We start from the raw sequence: 22666 nt of genomic DNA, 5'->3' as shown, positions 1-22666 counted from the left end.
AAAAAAAAAAAAAAGGACTTTTCTAATACATAATTTTATTTCTGTAGTTTAAAGCAACTTTGAAATTAAGTTTTTCATTTTCTGTCTTTATTGCCTGCTATATTTGGTTTCCATTTCAACATAGATGTATATTAAACTGTAAAATTAAAATACATATTTATATGTTTTCTATTATTATTTAGTCTATTCCAGGCACGTCTTACTAGAACCCATTTGCCAGCTCAAGGTAAAATAATACTTTTCTAAAATGTCTAGATTGCTGAAAATTTAGTCTGTAATTTTTGTACTAAATGTTTTTTGTTTTGTTTGTTTTAAAAAAAAAAAGGCCTCATATAGTATTTATTGAAAACCAAAAGCCAAATTACTGTTTTGGGTAATAAGAAGACACTCTGATAATAATCTCACAAAACAACTTTGGATAGCAAGGGGACTGTGTCTTAGCACTGTAATAGAGCAAACCTGCAAGCAAAGCTTAATGAATTTACCTCAAAAAATGATAAGTCTATATCTAGATCTAGTGTAATGGCACATTCCTATAATCCCAGCACTCAGAAGGAAGGCTAACAGAGAAGGAACATAAGTTTTGAGGATAGCCAGGGCTACATAGAACATACTGTCTTATTTAACTTTATTTTGTGTCTCTTGGTATGAAGGTGTCAGAGCTCCTGGAACTGGGTTAGAGACAGGTGTGAGCTGTATGTGAGTGCTGGGAATTGAACCTAGGTCCTCTCTGGAGGAGCAGTCAGTGCTCTTAAAATCGCTGAGCCATCTCTCCAGCCTCCCTCCCCCTCCAGTATGCTGTCTTAAAAAAGAAAAGAAAAAATCATCCTCAAGAGAGGATATGCTGGATTCCTCATCTTTCCAGAATTGAATCAAGTAGGCGTAATGTAGCTTTTTATTTCCCATTTTTTGTTTTTTTCTTTTAAACTGGGAGCTGATTTTATTTAATTTTTTAAATTTTTATTTAAATAATGATTTTTTTATTATTTTACATATCAGCCATTTTCCCTCCTCTCCTCCCATTCCCTTCTCTTATCCATATACCTGCCCCCTTCCCATCCATTTCTCCATCTCCATTGAGAAAGGTACAGACCTCCCATGAGCTTGCACAGAGCATGGCACATCAAGTTGAGGCGGTACCAAGTCCTCCCTTTATGTAGAGGCAGGGCCAAGTAATCTAGCATGGGGAATAGGTTACCAAAAGCCAGCTAAGCACCTGGGAGAGGTCCTGCTCTCACTGTTAGAAGCCTTACTAAGAGACCAAGCTTCATGATTGTCACATACATGCAGAGGACCTAGGTCTGTCTCATGCAGGCTCCCTGACTGTTGGTCCAGTGTCCGTGAGCTGCAAGCTCAGGTCAGCTGTCTCTGTTGATTCCCCTATCATGACCCCCCGCCCCCTGGCTGGTACAATCCCTCCTCCCTTCCCTCTGAAAGACTCTGAGCTTAGCACAGTGCTTGTCTGTGGATCTCTGTCTTCTCTGCTTCCATCAGTTACTGGATAGCGTATCTCTGATGGCAATTAAGGAAGTCACCAATCTGCTACAGTAGATAGATAGTTCAGGCACCCTCTCCACCACTGCTAGGAGTCTTAGTTGGGGTCATCCTTGTGAATTCCTGGGGGTTTCCCTGGCTTGGGGTTTCTCCCTAACCCCGAAATGGCTCCCACATCAGGATGTCTCTTGTTACTCTCTCCTCTCCATTCTGCCTCCTACTGGCCTCCGGCACACAGCCCACCTAACCTGCTCCCTCTCCATCCCTCCATACCCCCAACCCCGTCCCCAGTTTACCTAGGAGGTCTTTTCTACTTCTCCTTCCCAAGGAAATCCATGCATCCCTCTTTGGGCCTTCCTTGTTATCTAGACTCTAGGGCTGTGGATTGTAGGTTGGTTGTCCTATACTTTATTCCTAATAACGACCTATGAGTGAGTACATACCATGTTTGTCTTTCTGGGTATGGGTTACCTCACTCAGAATGTTTTTTTTTTCTAGTTCTAGCCATTTGCCTGCAAATTTCATGAGGTCATTATTTTTTACAGCTGAGTAATACTCTATTATATAAATATATTACATTTTCTGTGTCCATTCTTTGGTTGAGGGGCATCTAGATTGTTTCCAGGTTCTGACTATTATGAATAATGCTCCTATGAACATAATTAAGCAAGTGTCTTGTGGTATGATTGTGCATCCTTTGGGTATATGCCTAAAATTGGTATAGCCCGGTCTTGAGGTAGATTCCTAAGAAAACGTCATATTGATTTCAAGAGTGGCTGTACCAGTTTGCACTCCCACCAGCAATGGAGGAGTGTTCTCCTTATTCCACATCCTCTCCAGCATAAGCTATCAACAGTGTTTTTGATTTTAGCCATTCTGACTGATGTAAGATGGTATCTCAGAGTCGTTTTGATTTGAATTTCTTTGATGTTGAGCAATTCTTTAAGTGTCTTTTGGCCATTTGTGAGTCTTTCGTTGAGAATTCTTCTATTTAGATCTGTACCCCATTTTTAAAATTGGATTATGTGGTATTTTGAAGTTTAGCTTCTTGAGTTCTTTATGTATTTTGGAAATAAGCCCTCTGTCAGATGCAGGGTTGGTGAGATAATGATGCCATTTCAACAATAGTCACTGTCATCTTGTTTAAAATAACCACTTAGACTTTATATTCCATCTAGATAGTATCTTAACTTCTTAACTTTCTCTAATATTTTTCTTAGCTGAAAATTAGTCCATTTTCTGAGACAATATAAAAGACAGGGCTATACCAATTTTAGGCATATACCCAAAGAATGCGCAATCATACCACAAGACGCTTGCTTAATTATGTTCATAGGAGCATTATTCATAATAGTCAGAACCTGGAAACAATCTAGATGCCCCTCAACCAAAGAATGGACACAGAAAATGTAATATATTTATATAATAGAGTATTACTCAGCTGTAAAAAATAATGACCTCATGAGATTGATTTTTTTTAAAGTAATTTTTGTATTTATGTGTTAGATGTTTTATTTTATATGTATGAGTGTTTTACTTGCATGTATGTCTACACTGCATACATACCTATTATCCACATTCCCTGAAACTAGAGTTATGGATGACTGTGAACCACCATGTGGGTGCTGGGACTTATACTTTTGTCCTCTGTAAGAACAAATGCTCTTGGGCTGGAGAGATGGCTCAGTGGTTAAGAGCATTGCCTGCTCTTCCAAAGGTCCTGAGTTCAATTCCCAGCAACCACATGGTGGCTCACAACCATCTGTAATGAGGTCTGGTGCCCTCTTCTGGCCTGCAGACATACACACAGACAGAATATTGTATACATAATAAATAAATATTAAAAAAAAAGAACAAATGCTCTTAACTGCTGAGCCGTCTCTCCAGCTCCAAATAGATGTTTTAAATATAACATACTGAAAGAACAGTGGAATGTATTGTGTGCTAATTTTATTTAATGTTACTTTTCACTTTTAGCTGCAACCTCGGAACCTCTGCATAGTGCACAGATTGTAAACCAAGTCATGACAACAAAGTCAAGTCCAGGAAAAAACTCACCCTGTGTTCCTAAGAGTCTGGTAACAAGAACATTTATTTGTATGTTGTATAGAAATAAGGAATGTTATTGGACAGCCATTCTGACTGTCTTTTATATCTGCCTTTGCATCTTATTCCATTGACCCTGTCTGCTGGGACTGACCTCCATTTCACCATCACTCCATGGCAGCTCCGAGCCTTTTCATCTATCTTTGCTCAACTCAAATATAACTTCTTGTCAAACCTAAGGACCCCTACCTGCCACACAAACGCTGTCCGCAGTTTCTTTCTTTTTAATACCCTCTGTTTGTTCTGCTGGCTTCTTTGTAGGCCCAGGGAATTCCTATTTTGGATCACATTTGGTGGTTTTTGAGCCCTGCTCTAGAAAAAAACCCAGAACCTCAAACATTTATGCTCATAACCTCAAAACAGAACTCTAGCATTTTCAGGCACTTCTTCTCTACTCTACATTCGACACCACTCTTGATATCGTATGTCTCTTCTGTTTACCACTTAATTTTTTAATGTGATTTTTAAACTTTATTGTTCTCAAATTTGGGATGTGTCTATCTCACTCTCATAGATATAAAAAATAAATACTATTTCTGCAACACAGCAGAAGATAATCTTATCATTTTTGCTACCAACCATTACATAGGTAACTGCATTTTTCTCTGCTGTTTCCATGGGGGGAAGTAGCTTCCTACTTGTGCCTACTTTTTATCCCTGTAAATATTTTTGACCCATCTAAATCTCTTCTGCTTTGCTTGCTTGTAAACATAAAAATACTCAGATCTCTTCTTCAGCTTCATGTTTCTTAGCATCTTTCTCTTTCATAGGACAGTCGTTCTTTAGGACTTTTTTGTAGTTTAATCCCATGTAAAGACATCTGTTTTGCTAATGCACACATTCCTAGAAGTAGAACATGCATGTCTAACTTTGATACAGATTGTCCCAATTTATATCTTACAGTGTTTGCCACCCTCTTTCTACTACTCTAAATTTACAGACAGATAAATGAGTGTTACTTCTGGTCATATTCCCCAGTCCTAGCTCATTGTATGATATTTGTGAAATATCAATGAATATTTGTTTAGTGGGTTATTGCTACTATTGGGAATTTCTGAGAGGAAAGCAACAGAAGGAATTTTTTTTTAATTTTTTATTATTTATTTATTAAAAATTTCCACCTCCTCCCATCTTCCCATTTTCCCTCCCACTTCCCCCACTCCTCCCCCCCCTCACTCTCTAGTCTAAGATAAGTCAGGGTGCCCTGCCCTGTGGGAAGTCCAAAGCCTTCCCCCCTCCATCCAAGTCTAGGAAGGTGTGCACCCAAACAGACTAGGCTCCCAAAAAGCCAGTACATGCAGTAGAATCAAAATCCGGTGTCATTATCATTGGCTTCTCAGTCTGCCCTCATTGTCAGCCACATTCAGAGAGTCCGGTTTGATCACATGCTCATTCAGTCCCAGTCCAGCTGGCCTTGGTGAGCTACCATTAGATCAGTCCCACCGTCTCCATGGGTGGGCGCACCCCTCACGGTCCTGACTTCCTTGCTCATGTCCTCCCTCCTTCTGCTCTTCATCTGGGCCTTGGGAGCTCAGTCCAGTGCTCCAATGTGTGTCTCTGTCTCTATCTCCATCCATCACCAGATGAAGGTTCTCAAGGATCCCATCATCCATCTCTGTCCTTAACTATGTTCTTAGGCCACTTGCATTACTTGTCTTTCCATATCTGTGATCACAATACAGACTGAAGGATGGTGAGACTCCTCCTCTCAGATGGATCTTCTGGTACAGGATCAGGGCCACTTGCTGGCCAGGGACCTCACAGACAAAAGGACTAGCTTGCTGCTTGCAGACTCAGTGAAACAAAGGAACTCCTGCCCGGTTGCATTCACCACCCCGTCCCAGCCCCCAAACAGGCTGAGCTGGGGGATCTTATGACCCCGAAGAAGGAAAGGGGTTCCTGGGAGCAAGCTGGGATGGGATAGGAAGAGAGAGGCAGGGGAAAGAAGCCCCTGCAGAATGACCAGAAAGTTTAGGGGATTGAGGAATGTCTGTGCTCCCTTTCTGGGGCTTCTGCCGGCCAGTCATGAACACATTCACCCCTCCGATGGGTCTTGTGGTACAGGATCAGGGCCCTTTGCTGGCCAGGGACCTCGCAGACAAAAGGTGGAAATTTTATTTTCTTAAATTTAAATTAATTGTTTTGTTTGGGGGGACCTCAGTTTGAAAAGCTAAGTAAAAATAATGCCAACTAAAGCTCCAACTATTAATCATAGTTTTCATAAACATGTAAATCTACTTGCATTTAAGAGGCTCCTTCCCAGGGAGCATTTCAGATGAATTATGAAGTAATTTGTGTGAAGGTTTCTCATTGATAAGTGAATGCTCATGTTTGTTTTCTGTCTTGTAGGGCCCAGAATGTTCTGGTGTGACACAATCCTCTTGTGATAACAAGTCAAATATGCAAGTACAATGAGTACATTATTACTTAAGTTCCCTTCAAGTTACTTTAGTGCACTGTTGTAAGTGGTGTCTTTCTCCCCAGTAAGGAACAAAGAGTGATCATGATTTCCAAATCAGAGTGCTCTGTCAGCTCATCTGTGGCACCCACGGCTGACACTCAGCAGGTTGTTATGTACTGCAAGGAAAAGCTTATTCGTGGGGATTCAGAATTTTCCTTTGAAGAACTAAGAGCCCAGAAATACAATCAACGGAGGAAGCATGAACAGTGGGGTATTTGCACTCTTATATCATGCTTTTTTGTATGTGTCTTTTTAAATGATGAGTAATCACATAACTGAATGAAAAGACAAGAGAATGTCTTGAGCTTTTCTCAGAAGCCTAGAAGTCTGTTAGACACTAGCCTCGCAGCATGCTTTTCCACAGGCTCAATTGCTGAACTGATAACACCACTGACAGTTGAAACAGCGCTACAGTAAACGTCCTTACTGGTGTTTTCTTTGCATTAGTGAAATGGATAGTGTTTCCATATCATCTATGTGAATTTGAATCTCTATATACAGTAGTCCTAAATTTGTAGAACATTTATTTGCTCTTTGAAAGGATTTAATTGAGAACTGAGGTTAAGAAGAGATTTTCCAAGTTTGCATCTACTTTAAACAAAACATGTAGAAGTAGTCTTCTGATCAGCACCAAAGTTATTTATGTTTATGGAACAAATACTCTTTGTTCCTCATAAGGAAATGTACCTTTGCACTTGGTTTTTTACTATAACGTAGGCCTTAGAGACAGGAAAACGAACCTTTGTTCTCCACTCAGGGTTCTGTGCCCTCTAGGTTATTTGGACTACGTCTACCATGTGAACCTTTTCTTCATTATCTTTTTAAAGATTTGTTTATTTAAAGTTATATGTGATGGGTTTGTGCATATGAGTACAGTGTCCTTACAGGCCAGAAAAGGGTGGTAGCTGCCTGATAGAGGTGCCAGAAACTGAGCTGAACTTTGCAAGAGCTCTACTAACTACTGGGCCATTTCTATCCCTATGTTCCTTATTTTTATTTACCAACCTTATTTACCAACCATAGAGAAAAGTCAATATTTGTGGAGGACCCATTTTGAGTTGGCCATAGATAGTTTTCTTTCATGTGCCACAACTTATAGTCTCAAGGCAGACTGATTTGTTTGGAGTGTGCCCATATTTGATGTTTATTGGAAATAGAACTATCCAAAGTTTTGTTGAAACTCTGACCTTATACATTTTATTTCCTAAAGAGGAGACACTGGAAAGGTGGCTCAGCATTAAGAGCTGGTATTGTCTTTGCAAAGGACCTGAGTTCAGTGCCCAGCACCCATTTTAGTTGACTCACAACACCCTGTAACACACAGCTCCAGGGGGATCCAACATCTCTAGCCTCTGTAGGCACCATCACATACATGTACACACACGCACACATACACAATTAAAAGCCACCAAGTATGACTATCTCAGTTCTAATCCTAAGACAACATGGTAGGAAGAGAGAACCAGCAAGTTGTTCTCTGACCTCCACATTCATATCTCCCTTGGGATTTGTGCCCTTTAATACTTTAATATTTTTTTGAAAAGTGCCTAGAGTTACATTTTTTAAAATCTGAAGTGGGGAATAATAGGAGATTGAGAGATAGCACAGTCAGTAAAGTTCTTGCCATGCAATAATGAAGATGTGAGTTTGATTCCCAGGAATCACATTAAAAAGACAAATGTGATGACACACTCTTTTAATCACAGCACTCAGCAGAGGCAGCCTAGACTACTCCTGGGGCTTTTTGGAGCCATATATACATGTGCACGTAAACACAAGCACATATATAAATATGTTACAAAATAATTTAAAAAAATGAATGGATAACCATTTTCAAGTAATTTACAGTACAGTATCATTGTTTTATAAGAAGTGTTCAGTATTAGAATACCATTGCTAAATATTATTGATCACATAACAGGTTTTTGTTGTTTATAACATGATAACCTATATTTAATAGTAACAGTGGTGAGGACAGGTAAAGATTTCGATTAAAAGGTGATGTAAGTTTCAGTTCTAAAATCGAAAAAATATGGAAAATTTTGATTTAAAAAGTATCCTAAATTGTGAACATTTGCTCATTTTGCATATAATACTCTGATGAAATTTTGAGAGCAAACCGTGCTTTTTTAATGTTTTTTAAAGTTAGTGAAGACAGACATTATATGAAAAGGAAAGAAGCCGGTGCCTTTGAAGAGCAACTGTTAAAACAGAAAATGGATGAACTTCACAAGAAATTGCATCAGGTGGTGGAGTTGTCTCACAAGGACCTGCCTGCTTCCCAGAACAGGCCTGACGTACGTTCACGTTCTTCACTACTGTAGCTTATCCCTAATGCTATTAGCTGTTGCCCTCTGTGCCTGTTTCTGTAGTTATTCTAGTTTAGCTAGGAATCACACCAAATTTTAAAATAATTTGATATAGAAAGATATATAAAATTTGGAATTAGCCAGACTGTGGTGGCGCACACTTTTAATCCTAGCACTCGGGAGGCAGAGGCAGATAGATCTCTGTGAGTTCAAGGCCAGTCTGAGCTACAGAATGAGTTCTAGGATAGCCCTATACAAAAAAACCCTGTCTCGAAAAACCAAAAAAAAAAAAGAAAGAAAAGAAAAAGAAAATGAATTGAGCAGTGAATAATAATAATATTCAAGACAGGGCTTCTCTGCAATAGTCCTGGCTTTCCTGGAACTTACTTTGTAGACCAGGCTGGCCTTGAACTCACTGAGATCCCCCTGCCTCTGCCTCCCAATTGCTGGAATTAAAGGTGTGTGCCACCACTGCCCAGCCTGAGATACTTAAATACTAATATTATAGATGCCAATTTGTTTTTCAGTGGTTAAAATTATAAGATGCTGGGCTTGAGTGGTATTTTAGCCAATAGAGGTATTTGCTATATAAGCCAGATGGCCTGAGTTTGATCCCAACAACACATGTAAAAGAAAAGTCAGATATGGTGGCACACATCTGTAATCCCAACTCTCATACAGAAATTTTCTGGTTGCTTGTGAGCCAGCTAGATCGGAATATGTGGTACAGAGAATTGAGACCTTAGCCCAACAAATAAGAGGGAACCAGCTCCTAAAAGTTTTCCTTTGACTTACACATGTATGCACCTACACCCACCCACACACACACACACACACACACATACACACACACAAATAAATAAATATTAAAAAATTTAACTATAAGCTTTTGGTGTGTCCTTGTTTAAGAAGCTACAAGAAACCATCACAGAGGCTAGTCTATTTTGTTGCTGTGCTTTGAAAAGCTGTAATGACTGATTAATAATATTTTTGTTCAACATGAAAGGTTAATCCAGTATGCGTGGGACCAAATGCATGCTCCCAGCAGGAACTGAGGGTTCCAAGTCTTCCATCCATCAATCAGCAGACCTCAGAGAACTCAGGACAGAAACCACAGAATGCACCTTCGGTTCCTCATGCGGTAAATACTGTTAACAGTGCTGTGATGATCCCAGCTGCCAGCCAGCCAGCTCTTCCTGTTCCTGGAAGTGGCCAGTCAGTGACAGATTCCAGGTAAGCTAAATGTTGTCCTGGAGGGGATAGTGATATGCATTGCATGTATAATTTATTTTCATGATCTACAGTAATATATTGTATAAAAGATGAATGGTTCTTGTTTTTAAATTTTTGTTTGCTGAAATGATTCTCAAAATATTGGCCTTGAATCTTTCACACTTAATTCCACACTTCTTTTATACTGTTTGTTTACTTTGTACTTTTTTCTTGAATTATAAACGTCAAGCAGTTTCTCACTGTACATTCAGAATATATAACTGTAAACTACAAACTGGAAGTACTTACTGTCTTTTAGTACATACCTATAGGCACTTTTACTGGCCTGAAAGTTATTTGACATATGTTCTCATGTTTTTTTGTCTTCCTTCAGAAGTTATATGGGATGTGTGTTGATAATTCTGTGCTAAAATCTATCTCCCAATATTTTCCAGTACTGAAGGATTTTTCTAAGTTTCAGAAATAATAATTTTTTATTTGTTTTACATTTTTGTCTTTGGTTGTTCATTGCTTATCTTGCAATTTGATAGGAATTTGTAAAACTAAAAGTGATTTGTACTTTGCTTACCATTTTAATAAGGTTCCTTAAGAGAATTCTAGCAGGATTAGGCAGACGAGGTTGATTGCCCCAGTATGATTTAAAAGCAAGCTGTTATATAAGTGGTTTGATACCTTTTCCCTTCATCCTCGCTGTTAATTTAAAATCTAGATATCACTAGTAGTTTCAGGTAACTAGTACAAGAAAGGTACTAGTTCCACTAACACACAGTGCCTGCAACTAGATCTTAGGCCTTTAATATAAACCATAAATGAAGTGCATTTGAATTTGCGAAACCATCATTCTGTCCTGTCACGTGGAGGGATGATTGTTATTGTGCTGAAAGGCAGATCCAATGGGTCTTACTAAAATGTTCAATGGTTATCCTTATTTGAAAGAATTAATATTCTAAAAGGCAATAAATATTTTATTTACTTATACCATGGTCTTAAGCAATTTTATCCTCACCCTAACAGACTTAGCATTGTTGGCAATATTTTATTGTTTCTTGAGAGTTACTTAAAAATTCTAATATGTAAAGTGCTTTTATTCTTCAGTGTGTTTCAAGAGATTTCTCTTTCAGGTGTGTGAGTCAAAGTATTCATGAATTCATGCCACAGAGTGGACCAGAAACAAAAGAAGGTAGTGTTGCATTATAATAATTTTATCCAACTTGTTTGAGTAGTCTTGGTTTGCTCAGTGTCTGTATTGTGACTGTGGTGTAGGATGGCCTTACTCTTTAGAGGGTAAGAATGATGTTATAAAGCCTCAGACAGTTTTTGGTCAAAAATAGAAATTCATTAAAAAAAATAGAAATTCATTTCTTAGTAACATCTTCCTTTTTCAGAATCCTTTGGCATTTTTATATTAAGCTTCTCAGTGTATTAATCTGAAAGGCATAGTTAATGCGTTAGATGGGAAAGGGGATTAGTTTAATTAGTATTATATTCTGTTTGGAACCACAGTGGAGGCATTTTCACAGAAGATAATTTTGTTCATTAAGTAATAAAGTCACAGTTTGGTAATTCACTTCCCCTCTTTCTGTGACTGGCATCCTTTCCACTAACAGTAGGAACGGGGCTATTTGAAGTAGAGACTTAATGCACCAAGACTTGGTTCACGCTGGCTAGATGCAAAGCATAGTTCTAAGTAGTTAGTGAGGCAGTCACAATGGAAAAGGGGAGGATTTCCATAGGAAAAGAGGTGTTAATATTAGGGTGGAGAGTTAGGTTTCAAAGAAGGTGGTTAGGAAGGATGGCTGGAGTAAGTAAGATTTAGTTGGGGGGGGGGGCTGGAAAGGGGAACTACTTACACAGCAAACTCTGTGAACCTGGTTCAGATAGAATGAACAAGTGTAAAGCTTTCAGGCAGCAATATTCCTGTGTAAGCACTAAAGATGTCAGCGCTTCCAGATGAACAGGGGAAAAGAAAGAAAGTCTGGGCAAACATCAGCTGAATGAAATGAAAAACTTCCTTAAGATTCACAGCATAGTAGGAGGGAATGATTTACAATGTGATCATTCCCTCCTATATTGTGAGCTAAGGATTCTTTGCATGACAAAACTCCTACGTTGATGTAACCTTTATTTTTCTATAAAAGGACAGTTCTTGACCTTACTTCATGGTATTATTACAAAGATAAACATGAATATTTGAAAGCCCAATCAAAGATAATGGAAATAGTGATAATTATTATTGGTAAACTTTTAAATTGTAATTACTGTAATCATGTGCCTTCTAATGTGTTCTGAGTGACATACTGATAGTAAGTACCTTTTGTCCCACTCCTTTGCTAGTGTGTGAAACAAATAAGGTTGCCAGCATTAATTCTTTTCACACAACTCCAAACACATCATTGGGAATGGTTCAAGCAACACCGTCCAAAGTGCAGCCATCACCAACTGTGCACACCAAGGAAGCATTAGGTAAAATATTTTGTTTGTATACAAATTAATAAAAACTGATTTGTAATCTTTGCCTGTTGACATATTTTTTTTCTGTTTTATAAGGTTTCATCATGAATATATTTCAGGCTCCAACACTTCCTGATATTTCTGATGATAAAGGAGAGTGGCCTTCTCTAGATCAAAATGAAGATGCATTTGAAGCCCAGTTTCAAAGTAATGATTTATTTAGAAAACTATTAAGTACACAGTATCACAGGAAGTTGCTATAGATGTTATCAAGATTTAGATGTGGCCCTGCCTTTGAATAGTGTGTCATGTAAGAGCAAGGAATGAATACATTTTGCATGTGACAGTTTGAAAAGGTTACAGTGTATGTGATATTTGTTTGGGCTTTTTGCTAAGTTGGATTTTTTTTTATTGTTATTTAATAGTGAGTGCTAAAAGACAAAAGCATCATGGGTAGGACCAGTCAGGAAAGTAAGTTCTCAACTTGAGAGATGTCTAGGTAGAGTTTGGAACCCAGCAGCGCTGGAAGCCAAATAGAGTCTAGTTAGAATTGGGAAGACTGGAAATTAACAAATAATAATCCTTTTTCTTAAAGGACATGAACAACAACAAAAGTTCCCACAACTTGTGTGCTTTTATTGAAGGAGCTCTGTAGCAACATTATAGGAGGGTGAACACTGCTCTGTATGTGTCAGGATCACCACTGGGCTGTGAATCAGTCACTTCACCTCCCTGTACAGCAGCTTATGTCATTACCTAAGACCTAGTATTTTGAAGATTTCAGCACTTTCTCTTACAGGTAGCTGTAAGATAATAATGAGATGTTGTTTTTGTTTTCTTGTAGAAAATGCAGTATCCTCTGGAGCTTGGGGAGTTAATAAGATGTCTTTGCCATCGACTTTTCCTATTTTTGAAGATGGAAACAAAGAAAATTATGGGTAAAGAAAGGTCTATTTAAAATAAAGTCAGAGGGTGGGCTGTACATGTCATCATCATATGCTGTAGAGGGCCTTCAGGACTTGAACGTAGTAAGGCAGTGAGGAGATAGGGTGGTCTGGACTTGGGTTCCAGTGCATGAGTTCCAAGACAACAGACCTCTTGTAACAGAAGCACAGCTGAAAAAGAAATGCAGTCTAGTTATAATTGTCAGAGAACAGAGGGATCCATAAAGTACAGGGCCAATAAAGTAGAACAGAAAGCGGCTTATGTTGAGTCATAACTACAGAGAAAATGTAGAACACCTCATTAGTGAGACATCAGGTATTTTCAGGAACAAATGAAGCTATGTGAGTTATAGGCATCTTGGCATGAAGGACCTTCATACTGAGGTAGAAGGGAGACAGCGTGACCAGCTTACAGAGTGATATCCATATCTAGTATGGACACTATAAAAAAGATTTAGAATGTTACCTGTTACCCAGGACATCCTACTGGTCAAAGTCCTTGTTTAATGTGCTTCTAAAATTTGGAACCCAGTGTAATAAAAATGTCTTCTGCTGACAGTTAATTCAGTTTGGACCCAGTTTTGCTATAGTTGCTGTAAAAGTAAGGAATCTTTGTAAGACCATTAACTCCTTACATAGGATAAGTGACAAATTTTTCTAACACTTTAAGCTTATTTATTTCATTTGTATGTTTTATGATTTATAATTATACAAATCTTTCTTTAGCTTACCACAGGCTAAAAATAAGCCCACAGGAGCCAGGACCTTTGGAGAACGCTCTGTCAGCAAATTTCCTTCAACATCAAATGTAAGTAAATCTCTGCTTTATCAGTGAACTAGGTCTTAGAATCTGTCCTTAATTTTACCAAATGATTATGCTCATCACATGGCATAAGGTATGTGCAACTTCTGGAAAATCCAATGTTGCATGAAAAATGTGTTCATTAACAGAATTGAATTCTATATTAAGTAGAGAAAATAAAAATAATCATATGATCCTTACCTCTCAAGGCCATTCCTTTAAGTTGGAGGTGCCACCCAGGAGTATATGTTTTTCTTAGACATAAGAATTGAGATCTACAGTGGGATATTAGTGAGAAACCCAGAAAACTGAAGAAAATAGATCAGTACACCATAGCAGCCAAGCTTCAGCAGTTCATTGACTTGCAGTGTTCTTGTATGTCAGCAGCCATTGCATCTAGACTTTCACAATGGCCCATGTATGCTCCCTGTCCATACCCTACATTCCCCTGTGACGGTGATGCCCCAGGAAGGATTCCTCACTGTTAATTTCTCATTCTGAGACGTGCTGCTGAACCCTGGCTCCCTGTTTTAAGTCCATGATAGGTTCTTCTCAATTAACTATTGTGAGGCTCTCAATCTTTTGATGAACTGCTTAGCCTTACAATTTTCCAAAATAATGGACTGGATTTTAGATTGAGTGCCACTCTTTCAGAACTACATTTTGTTGGATTACTCTGCTACATGCTTTAGCAAACAAATAAAGGTAATTTCTATATATGCTAGTGCTGAGCAGAAACTGGTGCATTTATAACTGTCCAGTTTTTCTTTCATTACTGGAAGGAATGGTGGAATTTGTTTTTAAAAAAATGTGGCCAGGCATGGTGGCACACACCTTTAATCCCAGCACGGCAGAGGCAGGTGAATCTCTGAGTTCAAGGCCAGCCTGGTCTACAAAGTGAGTTCTAGAACAGCCAAAGTTACACAGAGAAACCCTATCTCGAAAACCAAAAAGAAAAAAAAAAGTGATGTATAATAAGTATATGTGGAGGGGCTGGAGAGATGGCTCAGTGGTTAAGAGCATTGCCTGCTCTTCCAAAGGTCCTGAGTTCGATTCCCAGCAATCACATGGTGGCTCAAAAAGTATATGTGGCATTTTAAGAACTGAAGGGATTTATGAAGTTCAGTTCTGATGAAACTTTAGTTCTCTTTCCCCACAGATTCTAAAACTTAGCCTATAATTATGTTCTTAAAGAAATGTCTGATTCTATAGGCCATGTCAGGGTAAATAGAAGATGAGCCTGGGGTAGCTTATGCCAGAAATTAAGGATATAATTGTTTTGGTTTTGTGTTTTTGTGAAGTGGGATGGGCAGCACAGCAACCTACTAAACAAGTCAGTGATCAAACCTGGGACGATTTGAAAGAGAAAATAGTAAGGTGATATTAAATTATAACCTAAGAAATAGTGAATATCCATATTCATACAGCAGGATAGAAAGAACAAATCTCCCTTACAGAAGCATTCCAAGGAATGTAGAAGGTCACCATTAGAACACTAAGATTGGAACTGCTATAGGCAAGGCCCATGGATGACTACTAATGTCACTGAGAAGAAACAGTCTGCATAGCTCCCAAGCATCTTTTCAAAATTATTAATTACTATATTGGTTTAATATTTCTCTAAGAGGGCCTATGAGATGGCTCAGCAGCTAAAGGCTTTTGCCACCAGTTTGAACGACCCAACTTTGATCCCTGGGACTCACATAGTAGAAGAAAAATTGACTCCCATAATTGTCCTCTGACATTCCCTCCCATGAGAGCTGGTACATGTGTGTACCAAGTACACACACAAACAAGTAAATGTAGGCCCGCTGCCGGCTGCAGGCAGCCGCTGCAGGTCTTAAAAAAATAAATAAATAAATAAATAAATAAATAACAAGTAAATGTAATATTTCTTCATTCTTTGATTATGCCCTCTGAAAGGTAGGGTTTACTTCCCTTTCAGTATGGGCAGGTCATGGGGATTTACATTTTAAAAAAAATGGGGAGAGGAAAAATAATTCAGTAAGGAAGTCTCAGGGATACCTGACTAAGTGATTGGGTTAACTTCACAAAATATATTGTGTTTATGGCACATATTCCCAAAGTTTAATGCGATCGTCCCTGATAGTCCTTTCTAAAATATATATCCCTAGTATAAAAGCCTAAACTAGAGACACAGTCACAGGTCATTACCTCTATTCCAAAGCATCAGTGCAAGAAAGTGTGGGAAAGATCCACAGATGGCTGTCATCAGAAGCAGCTAAGTAGACAGAGCAACCATGTGCGATGTACTGACCTATGTTGGAGACTGGGGAGGAAAAAGAGAAATCAAATAACGGCTCCTGTTACTAGTATCACTTTGGTTTTTTTTGGTTGTTTTGTTTTTTACAGTAAATCACATTTTAGACAAGATTACCATTAGAGGGAAAATAATGAAGGAGAACAACTCTTTACTATCTTTGTAACTCTTCAAATTTAAAGAATAATGTCCAAGATAAAAATGTTTAATTGTTGCCGGGTGGTGGTGGCGGCACATGCCTTTAATCCCAGCACTGTGTAAATTCAAGGCCAGCCTGGTCTACAAGAACTAGTTCCAGGACAGGCTCCAAAACTACAGAGAAACCTTGTCTCAAAAAAAAAAAAAAAAGAAAAGTTTAATTGTTATGTGGCTCTTTTGAAGTATGCTAAAAACAAGAGGTTTATATATCTGTTTCTTTAAGTCCTTTTTTTTTTATTATTTTAAAATGTTTGGGGTTTTGTTTTTTGAGACAGGAGCTTGCTGTGTTGTTCAGGATGATTTTGAACTCCTAAGCTCAAGTGATGTCTTTACCTCCTCACCCTCGAGAGTTGTTTTTACTCCAGGACTATGTTAACTGCCTGACTTAAAGTGTTGATGTGTTAAATTTCATCAACAAAGCAGTCAAATTGCTTTTTTCAGTTCATCTTCTGTTGTAGGAAGTGCCTCACACTGATGAGCTTGTGGGCGATTCAGCAGAATGCAGCACTCGCTTCAACAAAACCCTGGCTCCCAGTTCTAAAACTACAGGAGATTTTACATCTGCTGCCCTGCTTTCATCTACACCATTCCACAAATTTCTAGCAAATTCAGTGCAGAGTCCAGAAGATAAAGGTGTGTGCTGAATTATTTTAGTATCTTCTGCAAAAATGTAATGTTTAGTATTATAGTTTCTTGAAGATTCTAAAGAGGAAGTTTAAAAATTGTAAAAAGGCTTAAAATCCACTTATGTATGTGTGCATGGTTTTGGTTCTTTCTTTTTTTTCTTTCTTTTCTTTCTTTCTTTACGTTTTGTCTTCATAGTCTATTTTTTTTTTAAATTTAATAAATAGGTATAAAGTGGAAAAAGCCTGTGCAGTCACTTAGAGGCATATATCCAACGGGAGTGTGTTATATTTTGATAGCAAAGAAAGGACTATTACAAAAAGATTAAGTTATTTAAATATTAGAATTAATAATTATTTTTATTGAGCTATATATTTTTCAACTCCCCTTTCTTTCTCCCCCCTCCCCTTCTACCTTCTCCCATGATCTTCACACTCCCAATTTACTCAGGAGATCTTGTCTTTTTCTACTTCCCATGTAGTTTAGATCCATGTATGTCTCTTGGGGTCCTCTTTGTTGTCTAGGTTCTCTGGGATTGTGAATTGTAGACTAGTTTTTCTTTGCTTTATGTCTAAAAGCCACTTATGAGTGAGTACTTACTATCTATATTTGTCTTTCTGGTCTGGGTTACCTCACTCAATATATTTTCTAGATCCATCCATTTGCCTGCAAATTTCAAGATGTCATTTTTTCCCACTCTGCAGTGCTCTTTTGTGTAAATGTACCACATCTTATTTATCCATTCTTCAGTCAGGAGGCCTTTAGGTTGTTTTCAGGTTCTGGCAGTGACATATATTGCTGCTATGAACATAGTTGAACACATGTCCTTGTGGTATGATTGAGCATCCTTTGGGTATATATGCAAAAGTGGTATTGCTGGGTCTTGAAGTAGGTTGTTTCCTAATTTTCTGAGAAATTGCCATACTGATTTCCAATGGGGCTGTACCAGTTTGCACTCCACCAGCAATGGAGGAGTGTTCTCTTTATCCCACATCCTCTCCAGCATAAGCTGTCATCAGTGGTTTTGATCTTGGCCATTCTTACAGGTGTAAGATGAAATCTCAGAGTTGTTTTGATTTGCATTTCTCTGATGGCTAAGGATGTTGACCATTTCCCTAATTGTCTTTCAGCCATTTTAGATTCCTCCGTTGAGAGTTCTCTGTTTATGTCTGTACCCCATTTTTTATTGGATTATTTGTTCTTTTGATGACCAATTTCTTGTGTATTTAGACATGGACAAGTATAATTTGCATAGAAAATCACATGTTTGTCTGATTTCAAAAGAGAAATTATAAAACTCCTATAAGTCCTCGTTTCAACCTCATGCCTAATGTAACCGTTATATAAAAGATATACATGTAGAGATATCTCAGCAGTTATGAACACTGGCTGCTCAGTCCTCCAGGGTTTGGTTCCCAGGTTCCACAAGGAAGCTCCCAGCAGTCTATAACTCCAATTCTAGGGGATCTGATGGCCTCTTCTGGCCTTTGCAGGTACTGCATGCTCAGATGCATAGACATAATATACAAGTAAAACACCCATATGCATAAACTAATTTTAAAAATATGTCAACACTGTACATTTGAATTTAACTCAAGTGTCACTACAATGAACACAGGTATTAGGTAATTTTCAATCTAAAAGGTTTAAACTGACATCCGGAAGCATTATGCCATTTGGATAACTGTCAGCTTACTAGCTAAATTATATCACTGTCAGTACTTTTTAGAAAGAATAATTGTTTACCAAAGCAATACTGAAGGTATTGAGATGGCTCAGTGGGTAAAAGTGTTTTCTGTCAAGCCCGACAACCTGAGCTTGATCTCTAGGACCCACATGGTAAGAAGAATGACTCCTACAAGTTGTCTTCTGATCTCCATGCATATGCTATGACATGCACTCACTCGAGCACACACACAAACAAAAATTTTAAAACAGTATTTAAATAACTGCTTGAGAATTTTACTTCACTAAATGAAAGATATTCTAATGGGATTATGAACCTAAAAACCTAAAAATTGACTGAGGAATAAGGATATTTTTTAGAGTACTAACCCAGTATGTTTTATTCTTTTTCTAAAGCTTACAGAAGTTAGTTTACACATGGACTATTTTTAAATGCCATCACGAGTTTGCTACTCATTTTTTTTTTTTAAGTTCTTTAAATTGATAAAAACTAATCCATGAAGAGTTCTTCAAAGTGCCAATAGTTACTGTTCTTGGGGTCTTTGCCGTTGTGGTTCTTCAATAGAAGCTAATGTTCTAGTACTAATAAGTAGTAGTACTTGTTTATAAGCAACCATCAGATAAAAATTAATCCAGTATAACACTTGCCTATAGTAGTATTACATAGCACTAAACAACTTGGTAAAGTTTAGTCTATAATTCTGTCCCATCTACTGTCAATAAAGATGAATTGTTTGTTTTGTTTTTAAGTTAGAAGGAACAGTGATTCAAGTTCTGCCAGTATCTAAATCCATTCAGTTAAACTAAAAGACACACAACCCTTTAATATAAAGCCCTCTGAAGGGTTGCAGCCTTTTGTTCTTCCTCTGTGTCCTCATAGCAGATTCTCCTGAAACGAGGTATACTTTGCCCCATGCCAGTAACTTTCAGTGGTCTGGTCATCCTGCCTATAGTGGACTTGTGATTTATTCTTTGAACCCTAAGTAACTTTTTTTTTCAATTCTGGTCTTAACACTTTGTACTACGGTACAACAGTATTTTGAAATTGTAGTGAAAGTCAGTATGAAAAGGAGTTCCAGTCTTTGTAACCATATCAAATGGTATTTGTGTCTACATGTGTATGTAATAAGTCTGTCTATAATTTTTTTATATTTCAGAAAATATGGTAGCTACACAGTATACACATATGACTTTGGATTCTTGTAAAGAAAATGTGGACCTCTCAAAGGACAGAAAGCTTGGGTATTGTGTTTGTCACTCTCCTCTTCCATTGCTCTTTAAGATACAGTAATATACTGTATTCTAATGTGCTAAGGCTAATAAGATTTTATTCAGTGGTAGTTAATTCAGAAGGTACTGTTTGTTAATGTAAACATGGTGATTTACCTAAGGACTTGGTATATCAGGGCAGTTAGAGAAGCAACTTGAGTAACAGACCCCGAGCTAATATTTTCTGAAATTCATTCCAGTATTCAAACTAAATCCTCTTTTTGAGGCCAACTATTGCAAAACTAAGAAAACACATATTTGTGCTTTACACACCCTATTAATTGAGAAAACCAGTGCCTTTTAAAGAGAAGATAGAATGTTTAAGCCTCTTTAGGTACTGCTACAAAAGTCAAGTCCCATTGTATTTGATTAGGTTGGTGGATATAACCAATACATAACATAACCTAGACACAGTGTTTATGCTTTCTGTGTGCTATGTTCTCTTAATCCTTGCAACAACTCGAGTTATGTCAATTACTCCGTTAAACGCTTATTGTAAATGAGGACATCAGATCTCGAGGACAAAGTCATAGAGCTTCTAATTTGTGGAATTGCTGATAAAAAGCACATCAATTCCATGATACCACACCACCACCAAAAAAAAAAAAAAAGACAGCTGAAAGCTTAAGTAATAAGGTAAAATATCATCTTATTTGACCAGTAGAGATATTGTATCAGAATCTTGTTGAATTGTAATATTTTAGTTTGTCTTAATGTTGGAAAAGAAGCCCTTTTTAGAATGAAAAACACTCAGTCTTAATTACAGTAGTATTATTTAGATGTAGCTTTGGGTAATAAATTCATTCCCACAATTCCTGTTAAATACCAAATATACCACCTTACCTGTTTATCTAATACATTAAATGGCTTTGGTTTTATTTCTGTTTCTATTCATTATCTTAGTAGCTTGAGTATTTACACATACTTGTTTAATAAAAATTATTTGATCAACTCAACCTGTGAGACAATTTTGAAATGCTGTTCTTAGAATGAAAGGAAGCTATTTTATTTTGGTCAAATATAATAAGACTTCTAATCACGTGAAGGTTTTTTTTTTTTTTCTGTTTTCGCACATCCAGTCCAACTCAAGAGAAATTTTCAGCATCTTTAGAGTATCCTAGCCAGCCTGCCGCAGGTGGTGTGTTCACTCAGGACGCAGTGTTTGGACTTGAGACTTATAAATGCACAAGCACTGACCTTGTGACCATGGAGGACCTACCAGATGCCAGCACTGGACTCCAAGTTGAATGGATGCAGACTAGTTCACTTGGGAACGTCAATGCTCCAAGTATGCACACATGCTCAATCTTAAGTGTGCCATAAGAACAATAGCATAGGAAAGCTTTTCCATGAAAGAACTCAGTGTGGGGACAGAGTAGAAAATAAACTTAGACAGACTTGCAGCTACATCACAAAATAATTCACTACAAGCACATTTGAAATCAGTCAATCTATTTTAATCTTGAAAGGCACCAAGATCGCTATTGCTAGAAAAAGGAACTAGGGGCCTGGAAAGATGGCTCATTGGTTAAGAGAACTTTTGACTGCTCTTCAAAAAGACTCAGATTTGGTTTTCAGCACACATATGATGGCTCACAACCATCTATAATTCCAGTTCTGGTAATCTGGAATCCCCTTGTTATGTCTCTGGGCACCAGGCATACACAAAGTGCACTTATACATATGCAGGCAAACAAGTATACACATAAAGCAAATCTTCCAAAAAAGCTTTTCAAAAAGAGTTCATGGTTAAGAGTTTGCTATTTGTCAAACATATAATCTAATATTACCTTCACCCCTGTATGTAACAACAATTAGTCAAGACTGAATATTAAGAGATATCTTCCTCTGTCCCTTGTTATACAGAAAGTCTTACATAGTAACTGAGAACGTAAAATCAGGAGATAGACTAAGTTCTAAGGCAAGGCTCCAATTCCCAGCCTCCCCAGCCACTTACGGGGAGTTATGGAACTTCCCAGCCAGTTATGGTGCTTCTCTTTAAAATGGATGTTAGTTGGAGAGATGACTCAGGTTGAGTACTTGCTGCTCTTCCCAAGGACCCAGGTTCAATTCCCAGCACCACATGATGTCTCACAACTGTCTGGGACTTCTGAGTCCAGGGAATCTGATGCTTTCCCATATACATACATGCAGACAAACAAACAGGCCAGGCGGTGGTGGCACACACCTTTAAATCCAGCACTTAAGATGCAGAGGCAGGTGGGTCTCAGTGAATTTGAGGCCAGCATGGTCTACAAAGGAAGTTCCAAGACAGCTAGGACTGTTGCACAGAGAAACCCTGTCTCAAAAAAAAAAAAAGTTAAATATATCTTAAAGTGAAAGTTATACTAGTAACTACCTTAAAGGCTTACTGTAAGAACTAAATGAGTTACTAAATCTCAGAACTATGTTCTGTATATTCTAAGAAAGCAGTAACCATGTAGGAGAGTAGCCTTTTCAAAGCACCACAGATAGAATGTTTTATAACATCAAATTGGAGAGAAGACTTTGTCCTCCTTTAGGAATTGTTTTCCCTTTTGTGTACACTGTATTCTCGTTGATGCGCATTGTGTGTAGGTAGTATACTTTGTGTATGTTAGTGGGGGAAACAGTGAAGAGTATATGTCTGAGCACACTAAAAGCAACTAAATAATAATGGCCAAGTATACTTCAAGACATGGAGCTATAATTTTTGAAGGCACGAATTCTGCCACTCCAAATGAGTCACGAAGCAGCTAGTTGATTCCCTTTGTCTAAATTTGTAGACCTAACGTGACAATAATGACAATATCAATTTTAGCTTCTTTT

The 22666-nt window shown here is 37.8% G+C and overlaps 1 protein-coding gene across 1 annotated transcript in view; it reads left to right on the top strand.

The window, feature by feature from the left end:
* Nucleotides 1-22666, top strand: part of Bub1 (BUB1 mitotic checkpoint serine/threonine kinase) — a 33406-nt gene that overhangs the window by 5429 nt on the left and 5311 nt on the right. The window contains exons 5-18 of the mRNA XM_013352614.1: nt 183-226; nt 3472-3572; nt 5950-6002; nt 6085-6272; nt 8207-8358; nt 9377-9603; nt 10725-10783; nt 11938-12066; nt 12151-12261; nt 12899-12992; nt 13725-13806; nt 16738-16912; nt 19747-19831; nt 20938-21146. Coding sequence (XP_013208068.1) covers nt 183-226; nt 3472-3572; nt 5950-6002; nt 6085-6272; nt 8207-8358; nt 9377-9603; nt 10725-10783; nt 11938-12066; nt 12151-12261; nt 12899-12992; nt 13725-13806; nt 16738-16912; nt 19747-19831; nt 20938-21146 — 1709 coding nt within the window. The remainder of the gene's footprint in view (nt 1-182; nt 227-3471; nt 3573-5949; nt 6003-6084; nt 6273-8206; nt 8359-9376; nt 9604-10724; nt 10784-11937; nt 12067-12150; nt 12262-12898; nt 12993-13724; nt 13807-16737; nt 16913-19746; nt 19832-20937; nt 21147-22666) is intronic.

The sequence above is a fragment of the Microtus ochrogaster genome, assembly GCF_000317375.1.
Source record: "Microtus ochrogaster isolate Prairie Vole_2 chromosome 14 unlocalized genomic scaffold, MicOch1.0 chr14_random_1, whole genome shotgun sequence".
NCBI classification, from domain to species: Eukaryota; Metazoa; Chordata; class Mammalia; order Rodentia; family Cricetidae; genus Microtus; species Microtus ochrogaster.
Note: the sequence above shows the minus strand (reverse complement) of the source record. Positions and strands in the feature narration are given on the sequence as shown.